The 19,725-nt window shown below is 33.8% G+C and overlaps 1 protein-coding gene and 1 long non-coding RNA gene across 2 annotated transcripts; both read left to right on the forward strand.

The window, feature by feature from the left end:
- Positions 1 to 544: 544 nt before the first annotated feature.
- Positions 545 to 3,314, forward strand: LOC110694696. The gene is made up of 4 exons (XR_002505925.1): positions 545 to 1,034; positions 1,629 to 1,679; positions 1,792 to 1,899; positions 3,187 to 3,314. It is a non-coding gene; the product is annotated as an uncharacterized LOC110694696 (long non-coding RNA).
- A 3,191-nt stretch (positions 3,315 to 6,505) lies between these two features.
- On the forward strand, positions 6,506 to 10,638 carry LOC110694697 (naringenin,2-oxoglutarate 3-dioxygenase-like). Its single transcript, XM_021871864.1, has 3 exons — positions 6,506 to 7,216; positions 8,837 to 9,265; positions 10,128 to 10,638. Exons 1-3 carry the CDS (start codon positions 6,842 to 6,844, stop codon positions 10,434 to 10,436), a joined length of 1,113 nt encoding a protein of 370 aa, XP_021727556.1. The 5' UTR covers positions 6,506 to 6,841; the 3' UTR covers positions 10,437 to 10,638.
- Positions 10,639 to 19,725: the final 9,087 nt, after the last annotated feature.

The raw sequence follows: 19,725 nt of genomic DNA on the forward strand, positions 1-19,725 counted from the left end.
AAACTCTATTTGTACTACTTAAAAAACATTATGACATATTTATACCATTAAAAAGGTTATAAGACCATTACACTATCTAATGATACTATTTTTTCATTTAATGGTATCTTTTTGTATTTTTTTTTACAACATTTAATGGTATCTTTATTGTCTCATAAAAAGTTGATATTATTTGCAAAAATTGTCATAATATTTGTTTTTTTGGTTCAATTCACACAAGTATGTACCAATACTTGGTGAGATAAATTTGTTGTACCAATACTTGGCGAGATAAATTTTCCACTACTCTTATTTCGAGTAATTAAATATCCTTTTCCCAAGGATCTCTTTCAAGACTCCAATTTCAATTAGTAACTAGATTTTTTTCACAATTTTTTATATGTGGCTGGTCACACCGTATGGCCGGGGTTACTCGTTTGGTTAGGGGTTATATGTAGGGGGTTACTCGTTTGGTTAAGGTTTACTTGTAGGGGTTACTTATTCAGGGATTATTCGTTTGGTCAGGGATAAATTATAGGGTTTACACGGTATAGCCAGCCACACAGAAAACACTAGTGGAAAAACATAAGTGAGCACCGACGAATAAGCACCGATTATCCAAAACCGATGCATGCCAAAAACGCAAGTATAGATCCAAAAAAAAAAAAAAAAAAAAAAAAAAGAGGCTTAAAAGGTTACAAAGGGCACCGGTAAACCGATGCCCTTACTATGTTATTACTTCCGTATTTTTTTCTTATTACTCCTTCCTAACATACAGTAGCATCCCCCCCTCTCTCCCCCCTCACAGCTAGCATTCCTCTCGCCTCCTTTTTCTTGACTCCACCGCTGGCCCACACTCTATCTCATTCTTCTATCTCCTTATTCCCTTCTTTCTTTCTTTCACTCTCTCTCCTCACAGCACTGAGGATGGCTGCCTTGACGAGTCACCATAATGAGCATCAACGATTGTGATTCGTTTTTTAATGATGATCGAAGCTCCATTGTTGAAGAAGGGCAACCACGAAAGAATTTAGGGAAGCCGACACTCCTCCTGGGTTCGCCTCTGCCTCTCTCCTCTTAGGGTTTTAAGTTACATATAGATCTTGAATTTGTCTTCTATTAAATTTACTCCTCACCCAACATTTAGATTCCCATGATTTATTTGCTTTTTTTCCCCTGTAATTTAGGATTTGCTTGATTTAATTTATGGCAGCCGAGTTTGATCATTTCACTGATATTGTTTTTTTTTTTTTTTTATATATAATTGCATTTAAGATTTTGGAATTATATGATTTCTGAATTGGATTTTGGGCTAAAAATGATATGTTTGTGTATAAAAATTATTCAATGAGTGAATTAGCTCCCCTAATATTTATTTTGCTGAGTTTTTGCTTTTAATAGTTCAATTTCTTCCCAATTTCAATTAATTTTGGTTGTGTTAGCTTTAATAACATATTTTTAATATTTTCTTCTAGGGATGAAATTGGTTGTTGTATTGTAACTGAATCAGTAATGTGTTATTCGATGATTGTATTAGTTTGTGACCGAAATCTGAGTTTCATTTGATATTTCTAGCTTTAATAACAAGGAAGAGACTATATTGAAAATTTGCTCACTTGATCACCTAGTGAATGTGTCAACTCCTGTAGGGCATCTTTGGAAGGCCAAGATAGGTAGTCTATATTCATCCAGTGTCTCATGTGAGTTTGTTACTTACTTCTTTAATTTCTGTTGGGGCTCACCAATCACTTTCTTTGGTTTTTACATGTTTGTTGTTGCTACTTGCTAAATTGGTCACCATTTGCTTTGAAGGACTTGATTCAGACTTCTAGAACTCTCTCATCACAAGCTCCACATACTAAACCTCAGCTCAGAAGTTTCCCTACTATGAGTCTATATGCCCAATCCTCATATCACAAGGTATGATGCACAGATATGGTCGTTTCTAATTTTTATTTACTTTTTTTTTGTGATTATTTGCTCTTCGATTTGATAAATAATGATTGTCATTCTAGTAGAGGAACATGTCCTTTATAATGATATGAATAAGTTTATGCTCTATGAATAGCTGAATTTGGCTGCATGAAACTCTTCATTTTGTTGGGTGTTGAATGTATGGTGTTGTACTGTGTCTCGTGGTGCCTTAGTGTGTGTTGGGTGCTGCATGTTGCTTATTTTGCTGCGTTTTATTGTGGGTAAAGTGTTCCTGCTACTGCTTATGTTTCTTCTTTGTGTGGTGCGTGGCCTGCTGCTTAGCTTGTGTGTGGGATGTAAAATTGCTATTTGATGCTGCCACTTTGTTGTTGCTGGTGTGAATTTTTGTAGTCCGTGATATTATGCTTTTCTTAACATGAACATATTAAAAAAAAAATATCTTGTTATTAGTGAGTAATTGTAGAATTTACACTTAGCAGCTTATGTAATTATTGATTTTAGTTTAAGTTGTAAATTTGTCATTGCTTTTGCCTTGTCGTAGGTTTTCTGTTTGATTGGAGTTGTGAGAATGTATGATTTGTTCATGTTGTGATGATTTGTTTAATTTTTAGCCAATTATGTGGTAATTGATTCAAGTGTAGCATTAGCATTATCGTTTATTTGACGATATTTATAACATAGGGAAGCATTTGTTGATAAAAACATTCTGTTTGTATTTTATTTGTTGATCTTGTTAACATTCTGTTTTACTAATGTCATTTAAAGTCCCAAGCTTTAATTAAGTGGCTTTGATTGCCGTTGTTTGTAATTTACTTAAAAAGTATAAGGTGTAGATTTGGTGGATTCTGTAAGAGAAGGTTCTTTATAGTGTAAAATCAGTTTTTTTTTTTTTGGACGCAAATTAGCATCAATAGTTCTTTGATTTGATTTCTGATTGGTATGACTGACACATAATATTTTCATTTCATGTGTCAAAGTGTCTGCTTCCATGATACATCTAATTTTTTACGAGCTTATGTGTGTTACCTTAATTCACCACTAATATTACCTAATATTGTAGCTTTCCAATGTCAAAAATCATTCGTAATAAGCTAAGCAAACCATGCAATCTGCTTTATAAGGTGTCAAAATATAATGTCATATCTGCTTTCAACCTCAGATTCTTTCACCTAGATGTTCTTGTACCACTGCTTTTTTGCTGGACTGGTGCAGCATATACTGCTCATAGTGCTCAAGCCTAAGTGCTAACCAGTTTGTGTGAAATTTTTTTAGATGAACCTGCGCATAGACATAAGGGGGAAAATCTGCCTGCTAAGCGTGTGTCTCTTGCTGAATTTCCCAAGCTTAGAAAAAATATTGATGCTGCAGCTTTTTTTTTTTTTTTTTTAAATGTAAAATTACAAGTTATTGATGAATATATATGTATTTTATGATATTATATATATATATATGTGTGCGTGTGTGTGTAAGCTACAATTTAAATGAAAAAAATGCAAAAAAAAATAATATTTTTTTTTTAAAATTTTGGGTATTATTCACACCGGTTAACCAGTGCGAATAACTTTTTTTAAAAACTTTTTTAGGCATTATTCGCACCGGTTAACCGGTGCGAATAAGTGTTATTACCACCGGTTTTGAACCGGTGTGAAAAGTTTCACTTATTCGCACCCCTCAAATCTAAACTATGCGAAAAGCCGGTTTTGAACTGGTGCGCATTTTCTTTTTTCTACTAGTGAAAGTTGCTGGATTTTTTATTTTTATTTTAGATAATCTCAAACATGCAATGAAAAAAGGCAAATGCCATAAAAAATGATATGAAAAGTAGATCGAACTTCCTAAAAATTAAAAGATTTTAGTTCTGTATTGTTTTGTTGACAAAAACATAAGAATTCATTTTAGCTTCTTAGAAAATTTTGCTTTCCGTATAATGAAGTTGCTTATCCACCCTATTAAAAATCACAAACTATTGGGTGCGGATGTTCGCACCCAATGTTTGGTGCGACCATTCTCCATTTGCCGCCTTTTCACTTTTCTTCTCTCTGAAAATCAGAAAACTGAACCTTTCTCTCTCCTCTTTCTTCCACCAATTTGCAATTTACTTGGAAGCAATTTGCGATTTGTGAAATCCCAAATAATACAAAGAAAAAAACGAAATCCCCAAAATCAAAATAAATCACAAATTAAAACAAATAAATAACCCTAAATCGAAAAAAAAAACAAAAAAACTTACAATTGGAGGTCCTAATGGCGTGGCGTCGGCGTCGATGGTTGGTGGGTTCAATTGGTGATGTGGTGGTTGGTGGTGCGGTGGTTGGTGGGTGAGGTGGACGGTGGTGTTGTTTCATTGAAATGAAAAAGAGAGGAACAAAGGAAATGAAAAAGAGGGGAACAGGGGGAAAGAGGAAAAGAAGAAATGAAAAAGAGGAAGGAAATGAGAGCCAAGCATATGTTATGTTAGTATGTTATGTCGTTAATCATATTAGCCAACAAATAATACATATCAGCCAATTGATATTTGATATAAGTCAATATTATGAACATATCAGACATTAATAAAAACGTATCATCCAACAAAGATATATATCAGCCAATAAGAGTAATATATCAGCCAATAAAATGTACTTATCAGCCAAGAGACGGAGCATATCAGCCAATAAAAGATACATATCAACCAACAAGAGGATGAAATCAACCAACAAAAAGTACAAATAAGTCAACAGAAGGAACATATCAGCCAACAAATGAAGCATATATGCCAGCAAAAGGATGAAATCAGCAAACAAAAGCAACAGGTAAGCCAACAAAATAAACATATTAGACAACAATTAAAATACACATATCAGACAACAAAATAAATATATCAGACAACTAAAGAAACATATAAGCCAAATAATGTCTGATATCAGCCAACAAAAGGGGAAAAAAAAAAAAAAAAAAAAAAAAAAAAAAAACTCAGACAACAAAAGAAATATATATATTAGCCAATACAAAAACCATAACAGCCAACATATAAAACATATCAGTCAACAAGTCATCCGCACCCAATACCTTCTCAGTAAAAATTACTAAACATATTCTAATTCTCATGTTCAACCAAACAACATCATTCTATCTTGGAACATGTATACATGCGAAATAACATCTTTTTAAGATTTTTTATTTTTTATGTTCGACCAAACTACTATTGAAATTAGATCATTAATTGTAGTTGCTAGAAAAATATAATTAAATGAAGTTGGAGTGTTATTAGGAAGAGGGGACAATCAATGATATGATGGTAGTAGGTAAGTGTAACGGAAGGAGCAAAAACGGCCAAGTAGGCGCTTTAGTAGGTACACTATTTGACGCTGAGATTATCACTCGATTGAAAGATAGGCAGGCAGCACTGTACAGTAGAATTTATGTACACTTTGACAAAGATAAAATAATTCTTGTTTAAGGTCAAGAAATTTATACATCGACATTAAGTCCAATATAATTGTAAAATTCTTAGATATAGATTAAATATAGTTTGAAGTGGTGTATTTTTAAAACAGATAATTGCATAAATTATTACGGAGTATTTTTAAAATCATGTACCAGTCAAAGTGTTACATTCACATTCAAGATAACGGAAAGAGGAATTTTTCTCAGTTACAATCTCATTGCTCTATCTATCTCTCTAGTCAATAATCGTGTGCACCCATATACTTATTGTTTTAAAAAAAAACTAGAGTATACTCGTGCTTTGCACGCGATATATTATACGCGAAAGAAACAACACAAAGTGAAATGTTGGTAGTTATTGTTATCCCTTAAAAAAATACAAAAATAAATAAATAAATAAATAGTGGAATAGGTAGTTATTGGTGTTAAAAAAAATAATAAAAATAAAATAAAATAGGAAGGTACTAAATGCAGGTATGATTTTACCTAAATACAGGAAAATTTAGTTTTTAATAAATTTTATATTTTCAATCTTAATCTTGTTTTAATCTACCCTCTTTCCGCCTATACCTATTTATACCCTAATGTTTTCCTTGTAAACATATCTCAAAGTCTTCAACCATTCATCTGTTCGAACTTTGTAAGGTTTGATGGACAATAATGATGAACGTTATTTCGACTATTTTCTAAGGTACTTATTTTAATATGACTATTGGACAAATTAACTTATGTAAAATATTTTTAGATACCTTCATTTTCGAGACCCTGATTTAATTTATATAAAATAAAATTTGATACCTTAATTTTACTACTGGTTATGATTTTCGGGACCTTCAGTTTATTACCGGCTATGATTTCTGGGACCTTTAGTTTACTACCGGATTGAATTTCTGGGGCCCTTCACTACCTATCGGTTATAATTTTCGGGGGCCTTTATTTTTTACCAATTGAATTTCAGCTTCATTGTATTGCATGACAATAAAATCAAATTCATGTTCAAAACTTCAATAATGAGGATTGGAATTACATTGGGTTATAATAAGAGTAGTATAGTGTATAAAATATTAAAGTCTCATTTTTAAAATCCTGCATTTAGATTATTTTGTACAACATTTAGTAAATTTTAAAAAATAATAATAATTAATATAATTTGAGTATTGGGGATTTGGGGGATTGTAGTGAATTACAATTATATAAGATGTAAAATTAGATTTGTAACAAATTTTATTTATTTTTTTATTTTTTTAAAGTCAGAGAGTTACAAGTAAATAAACAAGCGAGTAGTTGGCGTAGAAGCACGAGGCCTTGGTGGTACCGTCAACTTGGGATAGGTAGTTACGTTTCTCCCCTAATATATTGTAACACAACTATAATACTTATATACTGGTATATAAACTCACACACCAAAAAACAAAGAGCTCATAATTCAACTTCAATAATTCTAGTACAAAAATTATGTTCAATACAATCATAGTGTATTAATAATTTAATCACTACAAAAATGGCAGAAAGGCCTAAAACTTTGACAGCATTAGAAGGCGAGAAAACTCTAAACCCAAGCTTCGTAAGAGACGAAGATGAGCGTCCTAAGGTGGCGTATAACGTTTTTAGCCACGATATTCCCGTCATATCTCTCGCCGGCATCGATTCTGATGGCGAAGATCAAGTCAAGAGAGCCTCTATTTGTCGCAAGATTGTGGAAGCGTTCGAAGAATGGGGTATTTTTCAAATTGTGGATCATGGTATTGAAGGTGATCTTATTGCGGATATGACTCGTTTGGCTAGGGAATTCTTTGCTCTTCCTCCTGAAGAGAAGCTTCGCTTTGATATGTCTGGTGGTAAAAAGGGTGGTTTTATTGTTTCTAGTCATCTTCAGGTAATTCAGTTCTCTCCATTTTCAAAAAAGTTACGTGTTAAACACTTTTTAGTTTTTACACTATTCACTGGACTTATTTGTATTAATGTTAGTGATTTATACATGAAATGTAGAAGTAATATAGTTTTATAGGTAATTGTTAAAATCGTCTCAATAAATAAATTATTAATTTTCAATTGTTATAATTTAAAATTATGCTAATTAAAAATATCATAGGTGAAATATTTACAATTGTAGAAATGGAGCACTTGTAAAAAATGGAGGGCGCAAAAGTGTGATTTTTTACATTATGTTTATTTGATAGTCAACTAAGTTATGCGCATGTATACTGTTTTATTATCAAGTCATCTAACAACTTCTATTTTTCAATTGATTATATATTTTGTTAGAGTAACAAGACCAATTGACTAAAGACTTTAAATAATCAAATTACACATCTATTGATAACTATAGGTTAACAAGCTTAAATCCAAAGAATGATTTATAATAATTCTCCAATTAGTAAGCATTTGATTAGTTGTGCTTAAAACCAATACTTTCCTGTCACATTACTAAAAAAAGTATGCATTTGTGACGAAATTATGATTGGGTGCCAACTTGAGGTTGTGTACTAAGGGCCTTAGGTGTGATTCTCATAAATCAAGCTAAGAAATCAAATCTTGCCTATATTATTACTTTTTGCGACTAATACGCTAATTATTGTTTGACGCAACAGTTCTTAAGCTCGATGAATCTTAGATTGAAATGGTCAATAAATTTTGTTATTTTCTCACAATTTTGAAGTTTCAACAAGTGCTAGCTAATACCAGGACTTGGACAAATGAATTAAAATTTGTTTGTCAATGTTGGATGTCCTTTTCAAAGAAGTATGATGATCTCTAAGATTTCCACAAGGACCAAAAAACCCCTCTCTATTGAGCCATGTTTTTCTAGGATCTTTATTAATTACTAATTACTAGTAGTGAGCTCTATGAAATTTCATTATCAAAGTTGGGGATCCGTTTAGATTTGAGGTATGTGATTGAAACTTGGTAGTTTTGAGAGGTTTAGGCTTTGGGTGTCAGTTGGTTGGGTTTGGCTTAGATTTTGTGTCAAATTAGATTGAATTTGGGTTTGTTTTGGTTCAATTTTGGTTGGGTTTTACCGGCTTAGCTCTGCAGAACCAATAGGTTTCCGGGTTTCTCTCAGTAACTTCATGTCAGGTTATTGTCAAGTCCGAGATTACTAGCACTAATTTAGGCTGTGGTGTTGGTTAAATAAAAAGGTGGAGAAGTCGAGAAGGTGAGGGTTGGCAATGGAAGGAAAATTAATGGTTGTGGGCGCATTAAGGGGAAGTTGATGTGGACTAGTGGTGCTAATGATAAGAGGTGTGGTGTAGTAGTTTTGTTGTGAGTCCTGTGACCAATGGTAGGCATTGTGCCATTGTGTCGAATTTGGTAAGTTTAGTTTGGAATATATATACTTAACTTACTTGTATAGAGGTCAACACTCAAAAATGATGATAATCAAACTAGTACATAAAAAAATTGATTAATTAATTTGTATATCCATTTTCAATTATCAATGTAGCAAAGCTAGACACTCATACTCAAAACTCGTTCATGATTGTTCAAACTGCAGGGAGAGGCAGTACAAGACTGGAGGGAAATGGTAGCTTACTTCTCATACCCTATCAAGAGTAGAGACTACTCGAGATGGCCTGACAAGCCCGAAGGGTGGAGGAATGTGACAGAACAGTACAGTGAGAAGTTGATGGGTTTAGCCTGCAAGCTCCTTGGGGTGTTATCTGAGGCCATGGGTCTTGAGGCTGAGGCCCTCACTAAGGCCTGTGTCGATATGGACCAGAAAATTGTGGTGAATTACTACCCCAAGTGCCCACAGCCTGACCTTACTCTTGGGCTCAAACGCCACACTGACCCTGGTACCATCACCCTCCTCCTTCAAGATGATGTAGGCGGTCTGCAGGCTACTCGTGATGGTGGTAAGACTTGGATCACTGTTGAGCCGATTCCTGGTGCCTTTGTGGTCAACCTTGGTGACCATGGTCATGTAAGTAATATCAACTCTGCCTATTTTTATGTTAGTGTTTTCCATTCACCTTTCCATTTGTTGCTTTGATGCTTTCTATAATTACCGGTAGTAGGGGGATCATTTTTTCGACTGTTAGATGTGTAGGATTCATGAGGTAAGACAGATACTTCTTATAAATTAACAAGTTGCAATGTTAGAGCCCGGTTAGGTTGGTATGTATTTTCTAGGTTATCAGTAGTCATCATCAATTCCCCGTGTTTCCACCATTTTCCTTCTCGTCTCATGGTAGCTACAACCAATAAACTATTACTCTCTTCATCCTAAATTAATAGTTGCGTATACTAATTAAGGATGTGCGGAAAAAGTTATCACTTCCTCTGGATTTTATAGTGATTTATGATTGAATTACCTATATGCTACCCCTTAAATCAAGTGATAGATTTAAAATGTTGAATCAATCAATCAAAGCCTTAATCCCATAAGTGGGGTCGGCTATATGAACCAAATTTGATTATTCCGTGTGTGTCATCCACAAAAATCTTCCTCCTCCATCCCTTACGATCCAATGCTTCATCACACTGCCAATTCCAAGCCTGGATAAAAGAGGAGGGTTTCGGTAGGCCAGTGACAGCGTGTAAAACTTTGTCACATCTCATAACATGAGCCAAACTGATATTTAAAATGTTGAATCATGGTTATATATTGATAACAGTGAAAATGTTGAATCATGGTTTCATATATTATGCGTAGTTTGATCTTGATTCTTGAGCAGGTAAGTTCTTACAATATTGCTGCAAGCTAAGTACAGGAAACATGAGTATTCTTAGTCTTACTACGATTTCACCTTATATTGTGTTTTTCCTTGTTTTGGATTATGAAGTATTTGAGCAATGGGAGATTCAAGAATGCAGACCACCAGGCTGTGGTGAACTCAGACCGTAGCAGGTTGTCAATAGCAACTTTCCAGAATCCAGCCCCAGAGGCGATAGTATACCCATTGGCTATAAGAGAAGGAGAAAAGCCGATTCTAGAAGAGCCCATCACTTTTGCAGAGATGTACAGGAAGAAGATGGGCAAGGACCTTGAACTTGCACGCCTTAAGAAGCTCGCTAAGGAGCAGCAGTCAAAGGTAGAAGAGCTAGAGAAAACCAAGTTTGAGTCCAAACCAATTGAAGAGATCCTTGCTTAATAAACTCAACCTGAGGCTAAGGTTGTGGTAGTGAAAATGACAGTATATCTGCAAATTTGTGTTTTCTTGATTTAGTATAAATGTCATGTGTATCCTAGTTTTGGTTAATATTCATTAGTCTGCTGATTAATGGTGAGAATAAAATTGTAATGTACTCAACAAGTTTAAATCATATTTATGTATTATCGAGTTCACAAGATCACTTTACTTACGAAAATATCATTAAGCCTGCAAACCCAGACATGTACAAGTGCACAACATTCCGTACCAGAGTTGCCACTATAAATTGTACACTACATAGAAGCAGAAGTTAAGCTAAGAAGAGAAATGCAAGGGAGATCCTTTGATCATTTGACTCAGAGCTCGCCTTCATTCTCGAAAAAAGAATTGAATACATGACGAGGAAAGTAGTAGTTTAAGGAGTGAACGTTGCTGTATAATAGTGAAAGTAATGGAATCTTGGTTATCTTATGCAAATTAAATCTTGAGCAGGCGAGTTCTTAAAAATTTGATACAAGCTAAGTACAAGAAATTTAGTATGAGTTCATTTTTAAGTTGTGTTTTTTCCCTCTTCCTGAATTTAGAAAAGTGTTTGAGCATTGAAAGATTCAAGAGTGCAGGCCATCAAGTTATAGTGAACTCAGACAGCATCAGCCAGTCAATAGAAACATTCCAGAATCCTGCTCCAGAGACGATTATATACATTGGCTATAACGCTAAGAATGTTATCGTTTACCAAAATACATTTAATAAGAGAGTGAGGGATAGCTCAAGTAGTTAGAGTTCCCCTCCCAGTTTTAGGCGATCTTGGGATCGATTCACATCACCTGCTCTTGTGGTTCTCTAAACAAAAAAAAAAATACATTTAATAACAAATATTATAAAATAAAAAATAAAAAAAAAAAAATAAAAAAAAAAAGTGAGATTCATTATAATTTCAGTATATAAGAACAAAAATATTAATTTTTTCATATAATAATCTGGTGCAGTGTACTGGGCCCAAAATCTAGCTTTTAATCAGATCTTGGATTTTTATTCATCTTTGAATGGTAGCCCATTTAACATGTTATCAGCCCAATGATTTCATTCACTATCCAGCTCACAATTTTCTTACAAAAAATTGTTATGCCAAACATATATCAATACAACAATTTTGTTAAAATTTATTCATTTAGGTGATTGTTCAATTCTTAAAAAAAAAAAAAAAAAAAATTTAACAACGAACCAACCTTTGCTCCATTCTCCCAAAATGAACAAACCTTTAAATCTTCCCAAAATAAACACAAATTTGTATTATTTTTTTTCTCCCATATTAAACCAAAATGACTTGTGACTAGGGGTGAGCAAAGATCCAGGGTACCCGGTACCGGACCCGGAACCGGTTAGGACCCGTCGGGTTCGGACTTAGAACTGGTCTCTCCGGTTCCAGGACCGGGTCCAAAATTTCCGACCCAGTTGTAACCGGTTCCGGTTCCAAATCCTAAAATTTTGGACCCGGTACCCACTGGGTACCCGGTTGTATATGATATAGTATGTGGATTGTTTGTGTTTTTAAGAAACTAAAGAGTTATGTACAGCCCATTTTTATTTTTAAGCCCAAATGCTTATAAAACTCTCAACCCACTATCAAACAAAACCCTAAAACTTCTAGATTTTTCTCTCTGCTTTACTAGCTATACCGGTTACCCAACATATATTGTACAAAATATATTTAAAAAACGAAAATATGTTGAACTTAACTAATTAGTAAAATAAAAAAAATTATTAATATTTAATATAATTAAAATAGCTTGATGTATATAAAAATATAAGTATTAAACGCTAAAAGTAAAAATACACCAAAAAAAATATTATGATTTGTATTATATTTCAACACTTATATATATAAGTGGGTACCCGGAAGAACGGAATCGGAACCGGTACCCGGTGGAACCAATTCCAATTCCTAAATTTTAGGACCCGGTTGTACCGGTTCCAATTCCGGTTCCAAATTTTAGGACCCGGTCCCAACCAATTCCGGGTCCGGATCCTAAAATTTTGATCGGGTACCCGATTTGCTCACCCCTACTTGTGACCTGAACAACAATCACTATTTTATTTTCCTTTAATTACCTTTTTTTAAAATCTATGAACTATTACTAAAATAAAACATTGCTGACATCATCTCTCCTCAAAACTGTATACGTGTCGCTTTCTTATGAAATTTTTTCCCGCCTAAAACCATTGATGATGTCATTTTTTTGTGATAGTTTTTTTTTTTTTTTTTCCTGAAAGGATTTTTTTTTCTTTTGTGTGATACTTCTTCGTAAACAAGCTAATTAAGCTTTCAACAACTTTAATCTAGAAAATTGAATAGCAATTGTATTCCTTTCTTTTGATTTAAAGATCTATAATTCCTTCTCCTCAATTCCTTGACACTAATATTCAAACATCCAGAAATTTCCTAAAATATTCAAACTGTATTTCTTTTAAGAAATCTCCTTCCAATGAATTTATGACAAAATTGAAAAGATTCATTGTATATACGAGTTCTATACTATAATTTTTTTTATTAAAACTGTGCATCGCACGAGGATAATCTAGTTAACCAATAAAATAAAATAAAATTAAAAAAGAAAAAAACTCAGACCCCCACCCACGAGGATAATCTTGATTCGTGGCTTAATTCGTTTAAGCTTTTGTGGCATTTTTGGTTGTAGGAAAAGGGGGGAGGGGCGGTGTCGGGGGCAGCGGGAATGGGGATAGAGGATTGCTGGGCTGCCGTGAGTGGGAGAGAGGGAGGGGTGGTGGTTTCCGGCGCCGAAAAATCGGTTGGGCGTCGGCAGGGGAAGAGGCTGGCAGTGGTGGGGAAAGGGTGTTTTTTTTTATTATCAAAATTTTTAAAATCAAATAAATAATTATTTAAATTATCATTTTTTCTTAAAAAAAAAAATAACCAATGAGGAGACTACTCGTGGATTGCAATTTGGTATAACAGGTCAACTTACCTGCTTGGTTTAATATCGAGAAAAAAAATACAAACTTGTGTTTATTTTGGGAAGATTTAAAGGTTGGTCCATTTTGGGAGAATGGAGCAAAGGTTGGTTTGTTGTTGTTAAATTTTCAAAAAAAAAAAAAAAAAAAAAAAAAAAAAAGGTGATTGTTCAATTTTTTCTTTACTATAGAGAAATTGTACTTAGGAAATAAATTAATATGACATGTAAATATCTTACATTTTTACTTTTGAAATATGTTTTTATAAAATTGAGTTTCCTCTCGAGTGTAACTTCAGTACTTTAAACTCAATCTTTCCACTTATCGAAGAGAATGTGAGAGGGTTTAATTGCACGTGGGATTAGATTGAGAGCGAAAACAACAATGAAGGAGAAGAGTTAGTTCAACTTGATAGCTTAAAAAAAAAAAAAAAAAATCTAATTTATTACCTAACCTTTAAAAAAACACGTCGTAAGTTATATACAGTACAAACGAGTGAATGGTAGAAGTCTTACGGAGACGATAATCAAACATCGTCATTTATTACCACAAACGAAACAAACCATCATAAATTCATTACAAGTTGTACACCAACATATACTTTTTCAATCTCATATGTTTGAGCTAAAAGTATTTCTATTGCACAAGTTGCATAAAAATGCGTCATCTGATCTTGTAGTTAGTTACGAGTAGATGATGAACGAGTGAATTACTTCCTAGAATTCTACTCGTTAACAGCAAAAAGACAAGATGTTAATGCTGGAAACACCATACACAAAGAATAATAAATTTGTGGGAGAGGGATATTTCTATATTCCTGACATCATAAAATACACGTAAATAATCCTAATAAATATAAATTCTGGACCACGTATATAATATAAATATAAATGTAGCTTAGCCTCTAAAATAATAAGACAACCTCATAAAATAACAAGAATATATAAACATATAATGTGGCAAAAAGCTAAGTATGGAATATATGATTTGTAAGTACTAGTAGTTCCCGCGCAATCTTGAAGTATAAGAGATAAGAGTAGTTTTACGTTAGTGCTGTTTGGCTGCAACATAAACTATTCCACGCTACCCATAATGCTTATGCACCCCCAATAAGCAATACTTGGCAAGTTGGCATGGATTTAATTTAAGCATGCGATCGAATCGCTATAATCAAAAGTAAAGAAAGAGACAGTGGAGGATGGGGAGGGGGGATTATGTTGCTTATTATCTTTTACCAGTAGGTCGATTACTACTTTAGCCGTAGGCCCGTATACAATCATAATTATCAGTAAGCGTACGCTCTAAAATAATTGTCCTGTTACATCATATTAACGTATGTAAAATAAACGTCATATATATTATTACTCTTCTATAATTAATTTATAACTTGCAATAATTTACAAAAAATTTGTCATGTGTTGATGAAATTGAGATCAATCGAGCTTGACCTAGTATATATATTATTAAAGTCAGATCAAATTTTTATGAGATTGAGACTAAACTTCCTAATTAGACTTGATTAATTAGAAAGTTTTCATCACAAAAATTCATATCAAATACATGATTATTTCTTTCAGAATAGCATGGACAATATGTCCTTCAATTAGAGGTGCTACAATTACAAATTAAAGTATGTATAAAATTATAAATACATAATTAAAGAAGTCGGTCATCTTAAATTAGTGGGAAACTACGTTAACAATAAAAATTAATTTAAGTCTAGTTGATACAAATTATCAATAGAGAATATACATTTAGGATATATTTGCATTGTAAGATAACATCTTTGATTGTTGCTCTTTATCAAAGTGAACCCATGCATGATAATAAATATTATTGAACTAATATGTTAGGAATCTTACAATAATACTTTGTAGTATCATTTTAAAGGTAGAATGAATATATACTCCATGTGTTTTATTCAAAGAATTAGCTTTTGCTTTCCTAATAATAATGCAACAACCAACTAAACTTTTTTCTTGCTTAAAATAACAAAAAACAAAAGCAAAAACTAACTTTCACCTATAATTTTTTAAGTCACTACTAAACGTTTTCCTCATTTGCAGTTCAACTATCATATTTTCCCCTATAATGCATCCTCGATCATTGAGGCTCCCTACGTGCTCTTCGATCACTTTTTGATTTGGGATTGGGTCGGATATTACTACACTACTACAAAAATGACTAAACGGGTATCAAGCACACTTAAAAACATGCAATATATTAATACTTTTTTACATTCGAAATAGGTATAATATAATTTAAACTAGTAATTTAAGTGCGCAATTATAATTGAACGGATGGATTTTAGCACAAGTCATTATCTGTTTGGTTAAATCCAACGCGTGACAATTGTTGCTAGCTTGTGTGAGTGTGAACAAGAGGAAGCCAATGCGGTGAATGAAAGAGAAGTGACATGTTTAGAATATGACTCGGAATAACGGAAAAATATCTTGTTTATTGGAAAAAACAATGACAACAAGTTAACAATCTGTCAATAAAAAAAATAAAATGACAACTTAACAAGGAAAAAATGGGAAATTCACCGACATCAGCGTACAGGTCATGTCCATTTCAGCTTTATTTTTCTTCTTTACTCGTTTCCTTCTTCCACTTTTTTAAGCTAATAAAGTCAAATGTGATTTGCCCACGTAAGTAATAAAGTATTTTAATATGGATCTTGCTAAAGAGCACATGAGTCGTTAGATAATAATTTATTTGAGTAATATATCTACGTTTAGTCATCTGATCCAACGTTCTCACATCGTTTACTAGTTTTGCCTTTTCATGTATTGTGGAAGTGTTGTTATTGGGTATCATGAGACCTGTTTATCCAAAAAGATTAAGACCCTGTTTTTTTAATATTCTGGTAGAAGAGAGCAGATTTCAACAGAGTAGAATAAAACAGATTTCAACATAGCAAAGCAGATTTTGGCAGAGCAGAGAAGCCCTAAAGAACAGAGCCTAAGTTAATTTTTGAGGTTTATGATTAGTTTTATATTCTATCACGCATTCACGCCCTTCATTCATAAGTTCTTTAAACTTAAAATATGAACTATGAGTCTCTTTATATTTAGCACTAAATATTCATCAACGAGGGTTGAATGAAATGTAAACTTGTGACTTTGTCACGATGGTCTAATACTCAAATGTCATGCTAGCTTTTGGTTGAAGTCCTGTAGGGAATATTTCAAACATCAACTTTGAGCCCTAATGTGATTATGCATTTAAGCATGGTGATGTCCAAAGGGAAAGAAGCTAAAGATAAAAGAGTCGCCAATAAGTTTTAGGAACTTGTAAACCGTTCACGGGTGTGAAGGTTACACCCCCATTCACGATCACGGAGATCGCTAACTCCATAGTGGTCCGGACCATGACTGGATATTCGGGGATGATGGTACGAATCCAACCTAAAAGAGATTGAACCCGCCCTAAATCGGCCTCTACTTAATTCTTATGATATTCATGTGCGCTTTCCGATCAACATACATCCAACAAGTTAGCCCTAAACCTGTTTAATCTATGTTGTTTGATTATTAATGCACAAATAAATCTAATATTGGTGATCACTTGAATTAAAATCATATTAGCCTAACATAAAATTATTAATTATCTTATTAGGCGTGATTTCAAGTACAAATTCCCTTTAAACCTGCAAGAAGGGCGTAATCAAGCAATAGCAATAAATCATAAAGAAACATATGATTAATTGACACAACAATCATCATCACAATCAAAACATCATTAGTAAGATCCTAGGCATGATACTAAACGAAATAATAACAAATCCTAGCATGTCACTAAATAAAAATCATAGTTTTAGCCTAAACATGATACTAGAAAATCATAAAAGTATCCTAACATGATACTAGGAATTAAAATATTATTCTAAGCATGATTTCTATTTCAAAAGAATAATTAAAGATAGTACATCTACTCACTTTGATGCCTCGTATCTCTTTCTATCAAAATAATACAAACGTTAGTAACTTCGAGAAAGATCAAATCAAATAAGAATTAAAATATAGATTAGGGACCAAACCCTCAAAACTATCAACCTTTCACATCGAGCTCGAAGGCAACTTCGAGATTGGCTTGGAGTATTCAAGGCTCATGAAGGAAGTATGGTGTGTGATTAGGGAAAAGTATCAAGAAGGTGTTGGGATGTGTTTAGGCTAGGCTAAGAAAATAAGAAAGAGAGAGAGAAGCTTTTAGCTTAGAGAGGATTAGATGATGATTATTGGTGATCAAGCTTGTCGATGATTCAAAACGGGGTAAAACGACCTCTATTTATAAAAAAAAAGAGGGTCGGAGGATCAGAAAAGAGTCAGAATCAGACTCGGAGTCAAACAGGCGCTATCGCGACGCAATATTTCTATCGCTCGGCGATATTCTTAGAAGATAGAATCCGTACAGAATCCGAATTCCAATCAAATTGGGTTAATCGAATATCCGTAAGTATTCTAATTTTATCAAAATTAAAATCATTGAAAAACAAGTGTTTTATCCGATGTAAAATTCTTAAGTCTTTATCTTTTCAAAAACAGGATAAATTAGATCCTTCTAGAAGATTCTAGAAGCTAATAATAAATCCCAAGGGATTTAGGATTGAAAACAACCTTCTAAAAGATTCTAGAAACTTATAATAAATCCTAATTGGTTTAGGAATGATGTTAAGGTTAATGGACCCTCCACTCGGTCATTGGGTCGCAGGTAAAGCTCGATTTGGGCTCGGTTTAGTATTTTGGCCATAACTTTTTCGTTATAACTCGGATTTGGGCTTATAGTATATCGTTGGAAAGCTCTTTTCAAACCCTATACAACTACACAATAATTGGACCAGAATTATGGACCAAAATAATCATGTTTGGACGATTTTATAAAGAGGACACGAAATGAATGATTTTCAAAAACACAAAATGAATGATTTTGGATTAAAATATTTAAGGAAAGGTTAAAAATGGTTAAGGCAAAAGGGAACTTCACGAGACTGTTCAACTCTTCACCTAACTCGATAATCAAAGACGTGAAAGGTACTTATCACTGGGTTTGGTTTTTGGGGAGACACAACCAAGTGTCTACAGAAGCCCCCACTTTGACTGAGTTTGGAGAAACGTAAGTTTCGAAAACAAAAGTCAAAGTAGATCGATAGGGATGGAGAATGATTCAGAACATTCTGCGATCCTAAATCATTCTTTTTAACGCCGATACCTATAGAAAAACGTTAGTTCTACAAATAAAGGAGTTAAAAACGCGTATCTTGCACCGTCGAGTACACGCATCTGGGTGACATCATGTCAGATCAATTTTTTTTGACAACCTCCACAATGCTTAGTGAACGCCGTCAAAGATTGTCGCATCACGTGACATCTTCTCAAATCAAGGTGACAACCTCCTCAATCATAGCGAAAGCCGTCGAAGACCGCTTAATCACGAACCATTTTCTCAAATCAGGGTGACAACCTCCTCAATCATAGCGAAAGTCATCGAAGACCACTACATCACGAGCTATCTTCTCAAATCAGGTGATAACCTCCACAATCATAGCGAAAGCCATCAAAGACCACTACATCACGAGTCATCTCCTCAAATCAGGTGATAACCTCCACAATCATAGCGAAAGCCGTCGAAGACCGCTTCATCATGAACCATCTTCTCAAATCAGGGTGACAACCTCCTCAATCATAGCAAAAGTCGTCGATGTCCACGCATCTCTTAACAAAAGAGCTTTAAAAAGGATGCCCACACATCTCTGAGCAAAATAGATTTGAATAAAATGTCCACGCGTCTCTGAACAAAAGAGCTTTGCAAAGGATGTCCACGCGTCTCTGAACAAAAGAGCTTGAGAAGGATGTCCACGCGTCTCTGAACAAAAGAGCTTTGAATAAAATGTCCACGCGTCTTTGAACAAAAGAGCTTTGAAAAGGATGTCCACGCGCCTCTGAACAAAAGAGCTTGAGAAGGAATGTCCACTCGTCTCTGAACAAAAGAGCTTTAAACAGTAAATGGTGAGAGTGTTCGATTGGTTGCGAACAGAAGCTTTGATGATTTGATGTATCTTGTAAAATCAAATATTGCCAATGGACTTTGCTAGTGGTTTTCTTGGGGTTGACCCAAGGTTTAGTGTTACTTGACTCATTTTGTGACTCAATGTGTTTAAATTAACTCGACTCAATGTGTATACTCAATTCGATGTGGTGATTGTGTTGTGATTGTGCTCGTGCAACTCGAAAATGCAGAAAAATAAAAATTTTCGTCATTTTTGTGGAGGGTACCGACTTTCTCCCCTAAAAGAAAGATGTGAAAAAAGGATGAA

The sequence above is a fragment of the Chenopodium quinoa genome, unplaced genomic scaffold (genome assembly GCF_001683475.1).
Source record: "Chenopodium quinoa cultivar QQ74 unplaced genomic scaffold, ASM168347v1, whole genome shotgun sequence".
Classification (NCBI taxonomy): domain Eukaryota; kingdom Viridiplantae; phylum Streptophyta; class Magnoliopsida; order Caryophyllales; family Amaranthaceae; genus Chenopodium; species Chenopodium quinoa.